This window comes from Lissotriton vulgaris, chromosome 4_1, assembly GCF_964263255.1.
Source record: "Lissotriton vulgaris chromosome 4_1, aLisVul1.2, whole genome shotgun sequence".
Taxonomy (NCBI): domain Eukaryota; kingdom Metazoa; phylum Chordata; class Amphibia; order Caudata; family Salamandridae; genus Lissotriton; species Lissotriton vulgaris.
Window position 1 is genome coordinate 1,350,501,931 of NC_141691.1, and position 15,836 is coordinate 1,350,517,766.

General features: G+C 53.5%; 1 protein-coding gene across 5 annotated transcripts in view; it reads right to left on the reverse strand.

The window, feature by feature from the left end:
- SEH1L (SEH1 like nucleoporin) overlaps positions 1-15,836 on the reverse strand; it is a 151,622-nt gene that overhangs the window by 81,827 nt on the left and 53,959 nt on the right. For all 5 annotated transcript variants that reach the window (XR_015309904.1, XR_015309903.1, XM_086965575.1 and 2 more), the window contains exon 6: positions 15,132-15,272. Coding sequence is in view for 3 of the 5 variants with exons in the window: in XM_086965575.1 (XP_086821701.1) it covers positions 15,132-15,272 (141 nt within the window). In the remaining 2 variants the exon portion in view is untranslated. The remainder of the gene's footprint in view (positions 1-15,131; positions 15,273-15,836) is intronic.

The window sequence follows — 15,836 nt, forward strand, 5'->3', positions numbered from 1 at the left end:
CAGGGTCCCGAGCATGGGCGGGAATATTCTAATGCTTATGACTATTGATGAGGATCCCCTGGAAGAGAATGTCATGTATACAGGCTCGGGCTGCCCTTTCCGCCTCCTGTTGCGTCTCGGCCGGGTCCGGCACTGTTTGCTGTTGCAATGAGTCACCCTCAGCGTCCCGCAGCTCCCGTAGGAGCCGTCTCCTGACCCCATAAGTGAGGCCCATACACTCACCTCTTACAGCCGCCTTCAGGGCTTCCCACTTGGTGGCGTAAGCAATGGACCCCTCCCGCCAGTTCAACTCTAGGTAGCTGGTAAGAGCATTCTGGACCGAGTCCCTCGTTATCGGGTCTTGTAACAGATCCCCCGGCATCCGCCAGGTTCGAGGGCAGGCAGGTCGCCCCTCCCACTGCAACGCGCACGTCACAGGGGAGTGGTCAGACAGAAAGCGAGCCTGATGTGTGATCGCCAGTGATATGGAAGCATCAACGTTGGCGACTAAAATCCTGTCCAGCCTGCTATGTGTGTTATGAGTGGGGGAAAAACATGTGTAGAGCTGCAAGGTCGGGTGTCGCTGGTGCCATATATCCACCACCCCTAGATTCCCCATTACCTCGCCGAGCTGTTTTGTCATGCGCGGTGTCATGCCTGCGCAGGGGGGGTATCGATCCAGTACATGGTCTAGGACGCAGTTAAAATCCCCCACCCAAAACAGAGGGGCCTCCAGATCCGGGACCAGAACCTCCTGAAGCGTTAGTAGGAATCCAGGGTCATCCAAGTTAGGAGCATAGGAATTCAAAAGGGTGATGTCCCTCCCATCCAGCTTTGCCCTCAGGAGCAAGTACCTGCCCTGTATATCCGCCTCCATGTATTGAATGGCAAAGGGGATCCCGGGAGCTACCCAGACAAGTACCGCCCTAGCATAGGAGTAGAAGGAAGAGTGAAACAATTGGCCTTGCCATTTCCTCCCCAAATTACGGGCCCCTTCATCATCTACGTGGGTCTCCTGGAGGCATGCAATGGAGACGCCGTGTCTACGGAGGAATGAAAGAACTCTATGTCGCTTAGCGCACGTACCCAGCCCTCTCACGTTACACGTTAAAAAATTATAACCCATGACCTGTTGCCGGCCCCCACCAGGGCCCCATCAGCACATCCTTTCCCATTTCGTTTCCGCACTGTAATACAATTGATGCCTGTAACAAACCCCCCAACAAACCTCTCCAACACCCCCCTTCCCCCCTCCCACGAGCAATATTCCTGCAACAACTGAACTTGCTGAAATGCCCTTCCCTCGCTGGTGCCAGGACGTACACAGCAACCCCATCCCTAAAACCCTAGCAATCACCCCAACAGTACTGAGGAAAAAACCCCCCTCTCCCACCCCCCCAAGCAACCCCCGGCACAGCTAGCCCCCTGAATATACTCTGCGCCCTTCAGACTTTCCTATTACAAAGGGCTTGCCGCCAGTGTACTCCCCCCCCCCACCCCCCCGAGCCCCCCTCCCCCCACACACACCATCAGTTCACATCAAGCAGAACACTGAAAATCCTGAAAAGGAAAAACAGAGAGGGGAGGGGGGGGGGGGGGGGGGGGGCAAGTAGGAAAGAGGGAGATGCAACTCAACGGTCCAGCTATCATCCAAGGATATGTCCGTCAGGTCCGGTCCTCCGCTGCATTGGCCGCATCAGCCATCAGCCATCGTCTCCGGTATTGTGTCCACTGTGGGCGGCAGTTCATCCAGCCGCGGGGGCAGAGTGTCAGGTACCAACACAGCATCCCGCGGGCCGTCAGCATCCGCTACCAGCAAGTCCACAGCCCCCTTGGATTATACCAGGTAGATACAGGAGCCCTCTTTTTCCGATTGAGCACCTGTGGATTAAGAACCTCGAGTAAGGTGGAAAGTAGGTTCATGTGCAGAGCCTGCATCTTTTCATTAAAGTCTGGAAGGGGAGGTTGAGTGGTTAAGGCGTCAACCTCCACAAACAAGGGAAGAATTGAGTGATATAGTTTAGATAGTTCTACTGGGGACGCCACTATCTTTTTCCCACTTGACCCTACATCTATTATTTGTTAGGATTGTGTTGTCTCCTACATCTTCCTGGTCTCCCACTACTTCCCCTCCTGGTCCAGGGAAAACCATCTCCAGGCTTAAGTTTTTGATGTCGCTGTCAACCCTAGTAATTACCTTGAAATCAATAACCTTAGACCACATCCTCGTCTCGACCAAAATAAAGTCAAGGTGCGACTCCTGTCCCGTTTTATTGAAGGTACACCTCAATGGAGTATCAGAGGGAGTGCGGCCGTTACAGGCCCTAATGGAATGGTTTAAAGTTAGGGCTGTAATCTGAATCGCTAAAGGGGACCATGTCCTGGGTATTGGGGATTGGCTTGGTGGTATCGCCCAGTGATCGTCCTCTGCCATAAGAGCACCTCCGTTCATCCCCTGAAGGGGCTCGTAATGACTGTTCGGTTCGCCAGCTACCAGGAGATGAATGTCACTAGTAATGGTGTGCAAAAAAAAGTGACAGCTCTTCAATGGTAGAAGACTCGCTGGATATGCTTACTGGTCGTGAATAAACAAACATTCACAATAACAAGCTTGAAGGAGTTTGGCCACTTCAGGACAACACATTGAACGTCATCTGAGTGGGTATTCACAATCTCGGCCGTGCGGCCCAGGTGTAAACCAAACCAGATGGTAAGGCCCCCTGACGGTCGCCCCCCCCCCCCCCCAAACGAGCGGGTACATGGAAGGAGGCAAATCCTACTCTAAGCTGTTCATCCCTCGCCCAGGTTGCTTGAAAGAGGCAGATGTCAATCTTATCCACAAAGGAACCCCACTCTGGACAGGACAATTTGTTGGGTAGGCCTTCCACGTTCCAAGATAGTAAAGTCAGGGATTTTGGTTTGCTGGCATTGTGGCGGGTGAGATCGCTCCCCAACAGGACACTTTCCCTTGCAGGATCACAAAGGGGTTCCAGTACACAACCCTGCATTATTCTACCGGATGAAACATCGCCAATTCCTGTAGAAGTCTCCTGGGTGTAAGATTGGGGATCTGGGACAACACTAGGCAATTGGTCAGACGTTAACTCAACAACTCCCCCACGATTGCCATGCATTTCCACCCGGCTACGCTGTAGTCAATCGACCATTTCCAGTCCACTGAACCTATTTTGGGTGCATATTTGGCTCGATGAGTGCGGTTCCACAGACCTACCCCTCTCACCCCTACCCGCACCTCGGTGCTCTACCAAGGTCCATCTACCTTCTAGGTCGGGCGGATGGGTTGGAGGATAAAAGTATGACAGTGGGAGGGGTTGGATGATAGCCCTAGGGCTATGGTACCTCCAATTACAAATGTGCTCCACTGTCCGTGGGTCCTTGAAATTTACCAGCACACAATCACCAATGATGGTTTTTGGCCTGTGCCCCACCCAAGATAACTTGCGCACAATCAGTATTTCACTGGTAATGTGGCGAGGGAGTGGTCTGTTTTTGTTAAGCCAATCCAAGACTATTTTTTAGGGAGCTAAATGATTCCAGACTCAAATTACTTATTTCGGGAACACCTGTGAGGACTACCAGATACGGATTTGATTCTGGCGGCAACTCGATTGTACACTCGCCAGGAGGGTCTGTTACTCGTAAAACCCGTCCGCCCTCTTTAGGCCGTCTTGAGATACCCACCCTTGAAATCTTTATAGATGTGTCCCCAGGTACAGGAGGGTTTGCAATGGGTGGTTTAGGAATGTGTGGTTCTACTGGGGTGGTAGGTTTTTGTGGTACAATCCCCCCTGAACAGTGTGTGATAGTGCGCTACCCGGATGCAACACATTTGACTTCAAACTGTCCACAGTTTCTAGTGTATTTAATTCAATCTTGGACAGCTGCTGTTCAATCCGCGCGAGTCTAGCTTCAAGTGGTTGAAGAGAGGATTTTAGTAATAAACGCAGTTTTGCAAAGAGAGTCCTCCACTGCCGGGGTTTCCTCAATAGAATTATCCACACCAGGAGAAGTTATTCCGGGACAAGTTACAGGCAGTGGTGGTGAAATATGTGTATCCGTGCAGTTTGAGGCATCTGACCCCTTTTGCTTACATGTTATGTCACCGTTACCGATACCTTTGGCAAATTTGGGCTTCCTGCCTCCAGTGACACTACCATCCCCCCCTCTTCTTCTTGGGCATCGCCCCCTCGCGTCTCTCCCGCAGTTGCCGAGTATTAGGTCTTTCAGGAGAGTTATCCGTGGTTAACACAATGGTAGTGTTTGTAGCTTCTATCAGTTGGAGCTGCTCAGCTGGGGGGGGGGGGAGGGGGGGGGGGGGAGTATGGCCCTGGGAGATTGGTGAACTATGTACAATTGCAGGAACGACAATTGTATGTGCTTGTATAACGCATTCTGGTGTACGAGCGTTTGCGAGGTAGCCCAGGGAGGATCTTTTGGTGAGGGCTAGATCTTGGGAAACTCGTCGCTCCATTAGAATTATCCCTTGATCAATGACAGTGTTGGCTCCAATTATAAAGTTAGCCAGTGTCCCTGTTAAGATTCCCGCTAGAAGTTACTGCCTTACTCCTGCTTTCGCGAGCTGCCATATTACAGAGCTGCACCCAGGTAGATACTTACGAATCTTCCTGGCGGCTAGAAAGTAGAATAAGCCAGATGAAAGAGGGATGGCCCGGTCCGATCTCCTCCGGGCTACAACGGACCCGCCCTTGGCCCAGGCTGCGTACGCGCGCGTTCCGCGTCGTGGGGTCCGCGAGCCATATTATAGCGTTGTGGGCGGGGCTGCGCTACTGCCCAGGTGAGTAGCGTTAATGGGCCTCCGTTCTCCTTCCTCCCAACAACAGCGGCAAAATCCAACACCAAGAGCGGCTGCGAGCGGCACCCCGCTATCACAAATGTAAGGTATTTGTGATGCGCTGGATGGATGGGGATATGAAAGTATGCGTCTTTTAGGTCCAGTGTACACATAAATCCACCTCGCTGTATTAGTAGAAGCACTTGTTGGAGGATGACCATGTGAAAGTGCTCTGATAGTATGTAAGGATTTAGGGGTCTTAGATCTAGAATCGGTCGTAGAGACCCCTCCTTTTTGGGACATAGGAAATACAGTGAATATACTCCTAAACCTTGATATTGTATTGGAAAAGGTTCTATAGCCCCTTTTGCTAATATCGCTTGCATTTCCTGTTTGAGTAGCTGTAAGTGTTACGATGACAGCTGATAATTGCGAGGTGGAATATTGGGTGGGTCGCTGGTGAGGTATAGGCAATAACCATGTTGGATAATGTTGAATACTCATTTGTCCCTGGTTATTGCTTGCCAAATGGGAAGAAAGTACTGTAGTCTTCCCCTGAGGTGTAAGATGATCTGGGGGAATAGTAGGTAAGTCACTGCTTATTGGGAGATCAAGTAAGACTTAACAACATTACGTACCACTCCATCTTTGAAGTTGTTCCCTCTGTCGCTTCCCCTTTAGAACTTCCTGGATGAAGTGGGTTGCGTGTTTGTTTCATAGGAGGAAGTATTGGGATCTGAGGTATTACTTTTGGATCCTCCCCTATAAAATGACCAACAAAAGGAACCTCTGCTGGATGGTGACTGCAAGTCTCCCATGGATTTTGCCACTTCTGTGTCTTGTAATTTTTTCAAGTGACACATCTACTTGAGGCCCAAAAAGGTGTTTGTGGAGTCTTCTTAGTGGTAGAATGTAAGGCTTGTTGATAGGATGGAATGTTGTTCTTTAAAGTAAAGGGAGTTGATGCTGTGAAGCTGGAAGAGTAAGATGGAGGTGCCTGACTACCAATAAAGATAACCAAAATTACTTCTGTGTTGGATTGGATCTTTACAGTGTTCCTTATCAAAAGGGACATTTAATAAAGACTGTTGAACCTCAGGCTTAAAACCATAAATCCTAAGCCATGCATGCCTACGGAGGAGAATGCTGGTATTAATCCCTCTTACTGCAGTGTTAGCAGCATCTATTGCACATTGAATAGAAGAATTCAATATTAATTTCCCTTCCTGCACTAACTCCTGTCCCTTTTTTCTATGCTCTTCTAGGAGGTATTGTAGAATCTCTTCTATTTCATCCCTGTGGGCTCTATCAGATCTTGCCCAAAGGGCAAGGTATTAGCAATGCGCCACTGGTTGGTAGATTGAGACGCTATTCTCTTGCCTGATGCGTCAATTAATTTAGACTCCTTCTAAGGAGGAAGTGCATCTGTCGTTGTTTGTAAATCAGCTCTTTTACGAGCATTTGACACTACAAGAGAATCTAAAGGCAACTACCCTTTGATATAAATTGGGTCAGATGGTGGAGGTTTGTACTTTTCATCGATCTGAGGAGTTAAAACACAGATGCGTACTGGTTCCTTAAAAATGTCATCTATATGTCTCAACATACCCTTCAACATAGGTAAGCTATGTGTGGAACCTAATGTCTCAAATAAGAAATCTTCCTCCAGAGATTCTTTGTATAGCGCAACTCCATGGTAAGATGCTGCTCGATATGAACTCTGGGTAAGCTATATTATCATCAGGAGGTGAAGGCCCGGAAAGGGCAGCGATCAGGATCATTATATACTGGTTGAGCTTAATCAATCCATGGATCTGTGGGTGGAGGACTATTATCATCTCCTTCAGCAAGGTCAGGTTGTGTGTGAGGAGAGCCTTGTGGTGTAATCTGAAGGGGATTTGGCCCTGGTGGAGGAGGGGACTGAGGGAGAGGATAGATAGGCTTTTTTACTCTCAACCCCCTGTCTCGCTGGAAGTTCTTCTGACTCTAGGTCGATCTCAAGCTCAGAGTCCAATTCATGAATGGAGAGGGATCTTCCTCTTCCGCTGCTTCCATCTCCTCTTGATCATTACCATCTCCGGAGATAACCGAGGTGTACTCTATGTTCTGTCTCTGCGTGTCCCTTTGTCGAGCCTGACAATCCCGCAAAGTCTTTTTCGATTGAAATGATCGGCAAGCATCACAAACTTCCTCCTTGTTGTCAGGTGAAAGGCACAAGTTGCAAACTTCGTGCAGGTTGGTGCGCTGATACTTTGCGTGGCACCGGGGACAGAATTGAAACAGAGTCCAGTCCATCAACGGTAGACTCGACGAGTACGACAGTGAAAGTCTAAAGAAATGGCTAAGCTTGAAGGCTGCCCACGACGTCTTCAGGATCTAAGATTAACTTTTCTCACCTTTGTTTCGACATGCAGGAATAAAGTAACACGTACAAAACAATACTGACGAGGGTACAGTGGGTTGCGCACCGAGGGATACCGAAAAAATGTCTTGGAATGCCACGAACCACGTCCGAACCAGATGGCGTTAAGAAAACAATTTAACAATTGAGTCAATGCCCATGCGCATCATCACCGAAAGAAGAGGCACCTTCCCTCGTGACTGGGAAAGACTTCTTTGAAGAAAAATAACTTGCAAACATCCAGACCCAACAGTAGATGGCAGGAGAATAAAAAGCATGTGTATCTACAGCACACATGCCTCGAACATACACACAAATAGATGAAGTGTGCAATGCAGACTTGTCAGACGAAACGCGTCTGGTCGTCTCTTTTTTTTTTTGATCAAATATATTTTTATTGAGTTCCACAAAGCAATGTCATACATACAATATTTGAAGAAACAAAAGGCTATGTCGTGGCGCCCGTCCCCGACCCTGCAGCGCACCCCATTGTGTGTCCATGAAGTGAGGCAAGTCCGGGTGCCCGAGTATGCTTGCTTGGCGGGGGGACACGCCCCCCTGCGGCCATCCGAACTCTTTTCCACCAACCCCCCAACAGGCCCTCCCTCCCACCCAACCCCAACAGTATCCCACCCCTCCAACAACCCCCAAACCCCCCCAACCTCCCTCCTCCCGCCCGGTGTGTTCCTTGTAGCGCCTAAAGGTGGTTGTACGGTGTATAGGCTAGACTTTGTGTTCCGCTCTGGTCTTTTCATCTCTAAACCCCTCCGCCAATTTCAGGACCCGGAGATACCTCGGGCATGTGAGCTCCGTGAATTCCTGGGAGAGTAGAGAGATGAGTGGTCGCCAGGTTTCTCTGAAGGTTTCGGAGGACTGAGTAAGCGAGGCCTGTATCCTTTCCATCCCCATGATGTACCATAACCGATGTAACCACCCCGTGTGTGTGGGCTGCCTAGTGGACCCCCATAGTGACAAGATGTGCTGCGTCGCTGCCCCCATTGCCAGTCCCATCTGTTTTCCCCTCATGGACTTGAGGGGGAACGTCAGGTCGTTCGGCAGTCCAAGAACAGCATAAGCTGGGAACCGTGGAATGTCGGTGTCGAAGTGAGTGTCTATGTCCTTGAGTACCGCCGTCCAATATTCCTGTACCTCGGTACAGTCCCACAGGATGTGTAGCATGGTCCCCGTGTGCCCGCACCCTCTCCAACATTTAGGGTCTTTGCTCGGATTCCCCTGGTGTCGACGCTCAGGGGTCAAGTGCCAGTAGTAGGCGATCTTGACCGCCGCCTCCCTGCTAGCGGTATTCCTGGCCGTGTGGTGAGCACGGTGGTATACGTCTCGCCATTCTTTAGCCGAAAGAGTGCGCCCCAGTTCCCTCTCCCAGCGCCTCTGCCCAGCAGATTTCTCCGTAGGGGGGGGGGGGGGGGGGGTGGGGACAGCATCTGATATAATTCCGTGATGGACCTTGTGTCCGACGTCTTGGTCACAATCCAACGCTCATAGGGGGTGAGGGGGCGGCCAGCCAAAGGCGCCACATCGGCGTGTGTCAGCCAGTGCCTAAGCTGGAAGTACTGATAGCAAACTACTCACTGGATAAGCCACTCCGCTATCACGGCGTCCCATGTCATGAAGCCCTCCGTGTCGAATAGGTGGCCCGCGGAGCGACATTCGGAGTGTCGCCATTGCGGGAATGAGCTCGGGGAACTGCCAGGGGGGAACGCCGGATTGTCCAGCAGAGGCGTCATGGGGGAGGGAAAGGTCGTCAGGCCCCTCGGGACCGCGGTTGCATCTCACACTTGCAAGAGGGTCCTGGTGATAGGGGATCTTTTGAGGTACGGTGGTCTGTCTGGGCGCGCCAAGTAGGGAACCTTCCAGAGGGGCAGGCCAGCCATGGCCCTGTCCTGGAACAACCAGTGCTTCTCCGACGTCGGCCGGGACCACTCCAGGAGGAATCTAAGCTGAGCCGCTTGGAAGTAGCGCCTGAGGTCCGGAACCCCCAAACCCCCCTCTGCCGTCGTCCTTGTGGCCAGGTCGCGCCGCAGCCTGGACCTTTTATTCGCCCAAACATAGTGATGCAGGGCATCCTGTAGTTTCTTCAGCATCCCCAATGGGGGAGTGACAGGGATGGTCTGGAATACGTAAAGGATCTTGGGCAACAGGGACATTTTTATGGCCGCCACCCGGCCCAGCCACGAAAGCGGCTGTTGCTTCCACCTCGCAATGTCTCCCTGAACTCGCGACAGCAGCTTGGTGTAATTAAGGTCGACCGTTTGAACGGTCGACGGCGTCAGGTCTATCCCCAGGTACTGCACGGTGGTGCTGACCTCAAGCCCCCCTATGTGCAGCGAAGCCCTGTTAGCTGGTCGGGTATTGCTACCTAGCGGCAGGACGACGGACTTCTGGACATTCATTTTGAAGCCCGACACAGCCCCGAACGCGGTCATTTCCGATAGGAAGGCCGACAGAGAGACCCGCGGGTTATCCACCGCCACCAGAATGTCGTCCGCGTAGAGGCTGATGGTTTGCTCCACTCCTCCAAACTTGATCCCGGCTAAGGCACGATTGTCCCGAACCCGCTGGGCAAATGGCTCGATATAAAGGGCGAACAGGAGCGGCGAGAGGGGGCAGCCCTGCCGCGTGCCTCTCTGGATGTCGAACGGCTTAGAGCTGACCCCGTTGACTTTGATGGTCGCCTTCGGGGACGTGTAGCATCCCGCCACCCAGGAGCGGAAGCGCGGACCCACGCCGAATTTGACCAGCGTCTGTTCCAGGAACCTCCAGTCCACCCTGTCGAACGCCTTCTCGGCGTCCACCGAGAGCAGTGCTGCGTCCGAGGCGTTGGCGTAAGCTTTGTCTATGACATGCATAATGCGCTTCGTGTTATCCGCGCATTGCCTGGAGGGGACGAAGCCCGCTTGGTCAGGGTCGATGACGCCCGGAAGGCACGGGCCTAACCGGGAGGCCAGGATGCCCGTGAAGAGCTTAAGGTCCACGTTGAGGAGCGAAATCGGCCTATACGCAGCGCAGCGTGAGGGGTCTTTGCCCGGTTTCGGAAGGACTACGACTTCTGCCTCCAACATCTCCCTCGGGATGGAGCCCTGGCCCTCGAATGAGTTGAACAGCTTTGTAAGGACTGGCGCCAGGAGGGGGCAAAAGGTTTTATAAAAGCCCGCGGAGAAGCCGTCCGGGCCCGGAGCCTTCAGGGGTTTAAGACGGGCAATGGCCGCTATAACCTCCTCCAGGCGGAAGGGAGCATCTAACGCTGCGGAGTTCACGTCGTTAAGGGCAGTGACCTCCATAGACTCCAGGTAGGTCTTCCCCGCCTCCTCCCCCACGGTTCGATCGGCGGCATACAGCTGCTCATAGAAAGTCCGGAATGCCTCCGCTATGTGGTCATCCTCTCGGACCTCGCCGCCATCGTCTCCGCGCATCACAGGGATTTGCGAGCGGACGGTTTTGGCCTTGAGTTTGCTGGCCAGCAGGCGGCCCGTCTTGTCTCCCCCCACGTAGTACGTGTGGCGGAGGCGGAGCGCCGCGTATTCCGCCCTGTCCAGGTCTAGACTCGCCAGTTGCGCCCTGACCGCTTTCAGCTTGCGCCAAATCCGGGGGGCTCCCGTCCGGCTGTGGACCCGCTCCAGTTCTAGCACCTGCGTCTCCAGGTCCCGTCTCCGATCCTTTTGCTCCTTATTTTCTGCCGCGGCGATCGCCATGATTTCTCTCCTGATGACCGCCTTAAGCGCCCCCCACAGTGTCGCCTGGGTTACCTCTCCCGTGTCGTTCTGGTCCAAATAAGTGGTGATGCTTTGGGACAGTTGCTGCACAACTCCCTTGCGTGCCAGTATACTTTCCCTGAGTCGCCACTTGCCCCTATGAGGAGGAGTACGCGGGACGGTCAGTTGGAGGGTCACCGCGTCGTGGTCTGAAAGTGCCGCCGGCGTAATGTCAATGTCCCGAACCATGGGAATTATGTCAGCCGAACCCAGGAAGTGGTCTAATCTGGCGTATGTGTGGTGCACATGAGAGTAGAAGGTGTATCCCGGGGCAGTGTGATGTTTGTCCCGCCAGATGTCAGTCAGCCCCCTGTCCCCTAACCACTGCTTCCATGTCACCGACAACGCTCCGGAGTCCCCAAACCTCCTCCCAGACCTATCCTTCTCATTGTCCATGACCAGGTTCAAGTCCCCTCCCACCAGTACCAGTCTCAGATCGCCCGAGAGCGCTTCAGACAGCGCCCCCTTCAAGAAAACCTCCTGTTTGGTGTTGGGTGCATAAATGGAGCCCAGCGTGAAGGAAGAGGTACCTACGTGTATCGTGTGTGCTAGGAGCCTGCCCCTGATTTCGGCCACCTTATTCCCTACCCGCCCTTTGAAGTGCCTGGCCACAAGTATAGCTACACCCGCTTTCTTTTCGCCGGTCGCGGAGTAGAATTGGTGAGGGAAGGCCCTAGCTTTCATGCTGTGCCAATCTTTCGCCAACAGGTGCGTTTCCTGTAACAGACATATTTCAGCCCCAGAGCGCTCGAGGAAGGAGATGACTGCCCTTCTCTTGATGGGATTATTGAGTCCCTTGACATTAAGTGAGAGGATACTTATGCTGTCAGCAGCCATGAGTATGCGTGCGTCCCTTCTGCCTTGCCCCAGACCTCCAGCCAGCCCAACCCCTGGTACCAAACGCCAATCGATAGTGAACACACCGAGCTCCCCCCCTCCCCTCCTCCCAAGCCCCAACTCCCCCCCCAACATTCCCCATCACCCCTCCCCCCCCCCAACTGGTGAACATAGTCCCAGGCCAATCATGAGACAGTCTAGGCCTGTGGTAAATGAGTCAATGAGTGGGTGTGTGGCAGTGGCGGCTCATGGCCCCCCGACCCCCCCCATCCAGGAGCCAAAACTTATCTGATGTCGACCTTCACCAGAATCCATTTAGGGGGCTGCGCCTGTGTCTTTGGATACTTCCTGGATTGCTGCAGCCTGTTCCAGGGCCACCGTGTCCGGATCGGGCTGGAGAGGCTTCTTACGCTGTCTGTCCCGCCTCACTGTCTGCCATCCGTCCCTCGACGTCCCGGGGGAGCCCGTCCCGGCCCCGGAAGACTGCCGGTCCGCCCCGTCGTCCTGTTGTGGGTCCTCCTGGGGGATGCCTGGCACCGCACATGTGTCTCGCAGGGAACGCAGCTGGTGGAGGGCGCCATTCCACTTAAAGACCAGGCGGAACGGGTGTCCCCAGGAATACGGGACCCCCTCTTTACGCAGGAAAGTTGTGGCAACCCTAAACGCCCTCCGCTTTTGTAGGGTGGACGCAGCCAAGTCCTGAAAAAGTTCCACATTGTGGTCTTGGAAGCGTAGGGGCTGCTTGTGACGAGCCTCCCTCAGGATGCGCTCCTTCAAGGGATAGTCCGGTAGAAAGGCCAGAATGTCCGGCGGGGGGCCCTCGGTCCGGCGGGCCGGGCCCACTCGGTGGGCTCTGTCAATACGAACCGCGAAGTCCTCTCCTTCCCCCAGCACCATCCGGAAGAGCGCCTGCAGGTATCCCGCCATGTCTTCCCCCTCCGCCTTGAGCGGCACATTCCGGACTCGAATGTTATTGCGCCTGGAGCGGTTCTCCAGGTCCTCCGCGTGGGTCTGGAGATCCATTTGCTGGTCATGAAGGCGGACGATCTCCTGCCGAAGGAGTTCTATTTCCTCGCTTCGGGCCTGGCCTGAAAGCTCGTTGGCCGCTACTCTCTCCCCCAGTTCGTCGACGTCCCGCCGGAGTTCCTTGTGCTCCCCGGTCATTTCCTGCCGGAAAGTTTGAATATCGTCTTTCAGGGAGGCGAAGAGGGATTCCATGAACGCCTTGGTCGCCGGTGTCTCGCCCTCCGGTAGATCCTTCCCCCCGGGGGGGGGGGGGGGGGGCTCGGCGCCGGTTTGTCTGGGCTTTTATCGGGCTTGGGGGGTCCCTTGACCAGCATCTCCGAGATGTTGCGGTTCCCTTTCCGGTTTGACATGGCTATCCCAGCCGTGGGCCTCAGCCTGGTCAGGGCTCCGGGTGCTTCCGCAAGGTGCTCTGGTGTGCTCTGGCCGTAGTTTGGAAAGGCCAGTATCGTGTCCCAGGGGCCTCTTCCCTAGGCCATAGGCCTCGACCCCGCTGCTCTTCCTCGCCTGAGGTATAGGGCTGGCGCCCGCCTGGTATCCCTGGGCTGCAGTCCACCCGCTCGGTACTCCTCTTCCCAGGGCCCACCGCCACCTCAGGCCTCCCCAGAGTTATAGTCGCATTTCAGCCCCGTGCCATGTGTGCCTCCGGGTGGGGGGGGGGGGTGGATCTCCAGTCGTGTCCACTATTGCTTCCCGGCCGCCCCCGGGGCGCCGCTCACCTTCTCCTTAAGGGCGCCGGGCCCCTCTGCTGCCCGAGGTCGATATGCCCCACCGGCCCGCTGCACAGCCGGGCCGCGCTTCCTCCGCTGGGCCCACGCCGGGGCCCCGCGTAGCCCCGTAGGCCGGCGGACCCGGCCCCTCTCAGTCTGCTGGGCCGCAGTCGGTTGCTGCAGGACTGCTCCCCTCGGCCCCCGCAGACACCGCAGGGGTCTTCACCAGTTCTCGGCCTGCGCCTGTAGCGCCGTGCTAGGTCCAACTCGCCTCTCGGCAGCAGCGCTGATGCCCCTCAGACGCGCCTTCCGGCTGCTGCCCGGCGTCTCCGGCCCTCGGCGCTCACCTCCACTAGGCCCACGCCGGGGCCTCGCGTCGTTTCCGGGGCCGGCGGACCCGGCGCCTCGTACTCTCTCTCCTGTCCGCTCCAGCCGCCACCTGGTGCTGCCGGGTGATACCTCCGGGGCTCCGGAGTCGCTGTCGGGATCCCCGACTCCCCCACTCGCAGGCCTCAGATGCCTGTGGTCTCCCCGGGCCGCTCGGCCCCAGCGCTCGGGTCACTGCTGCCCGCACATGCCCATCGCCGTCAGGCAGCTCCGTGTTTCGGCGTTCTGTGGCAGCCTCGAGCCTCGCCACCGACTCCCCTGCTGCCGCACTGCTCCCGGACCTTGTCCGCTGCTGCCGGCCGGCTCGGTGAGGGCGAAGGTCCGCAAGGTTCCCTGGCGGGGGATCAGGCCTGGGGAGCCTCTGCGAGACACGTCTTACCGAGCCGCCATCTTAGCCACGCCCCTGGTCGTCTTTCTTGACATTAAAGGCCCTTGATTACGAATCTCACGGAGTCGGTGCCTGCTTTCTGAAACAGTTGCAGTACAGGATTGGAGATATATATATATATATACCACCAAAGTTGCGCCGGTAACTGAGCCACATGCACTTCAGGGGGGTCAGTGTAACGGGACCGGTGCCCCCCGTTAATGCTCCAACAACACCCCACTTGCCTTACAAGTAGGAACACCGACACCAGGCTGAAGGTTAAAGGAAAATGCTTTTATTCCGTGTTGAAAGGCTGGCAAGTAGGTGAAATTAAACCCAACGCGTTTCTCCTCCCAAAGAGGCTTGATCACGGGCACAGTCTCTGCTTTCACCTCGCCTCACGCTTTTCCGGAAGGTTCAGTGTTTCACCTACTTGCCAGCCTTTCAACAAGGAATAAAAGCATTTTCCCTATATATATATATACCTGAACTGATATATATATATATATATATCCGTTATTTTTCAAAATTGGTGTGGCTCTCCTTTTTGAGTGTATCAGTCACTGACTCTGTGTGCGCTGTAAATGTCTAACACTCCTCTCTGTAAAGCCTTAGGCTGCTTGACCACAATACCCTAGATAGTGCACCTTGGAATTGCCAGAGCAAGCCCTGGTGTACTCGTAAGGATATCTGGACTCTTTACACAGCATACCTTTTTTTGGTATACTATATAAAGAGCCAGCATCCTACACAAACAATATCTACAACAAATATTAGTGAGGCACTAGAAAAGAATTAGACAAAAACAAGGAGTTATTAATCTAATAATTACTGAAATCTCTACCTTTGTGGCTTGAGTGTGAAAATACGAACATCTTTAGTAGCTACAGCAAGAATATGAAAAGATCTTCCCAAGTTTGGAGCAAAAGCAATATCATGCACAGGATCCGTCACGGTCATAAATGTTTCTGCTTTTCCGTATTTCCTATGAAAAACAAAGACAGAGGCAGTTCGTTTCAATTTCATAAAACACTTAAACCCATTACAAGATAGCATATACAGATTTGCTTGGATATAGTCAAAAGTTCTCGAACAGAGCTAAATGATTTGGCTTATTAGCGAATTATCACTACACCAATAAACAAAATGCGTAAAGTGAAGAAATATTAAAAACATACAACTAGATATTTAATGTGCTGTAGCAAGGGATCCCATACAACAATAATACAATTCTCATCATGGTGCCTCTAGTTCCTTATCAACATTGTGGACCGTAATCTGCTAGAAAAGTTCATGTACACCTCGTGCTTCCTATGTACGTGCAGATCATTGTCAACTGTTTGCATATTTTGAATGTTACGTGTAAATATTTTATTGTTTCCATTTTGTTGTGATTTTGACATTTGGAATAACACGCAGCATTAGTAGCAAGCCAATCAGACTCGCCTATTTGAAATCTGACCAACGATTTAACAAGACCATCATTGATAAAAACTTCACTTTGTCACTCTTGAAATTGTGTCTCCAGTCGCCTACTACGTAGGCCAGG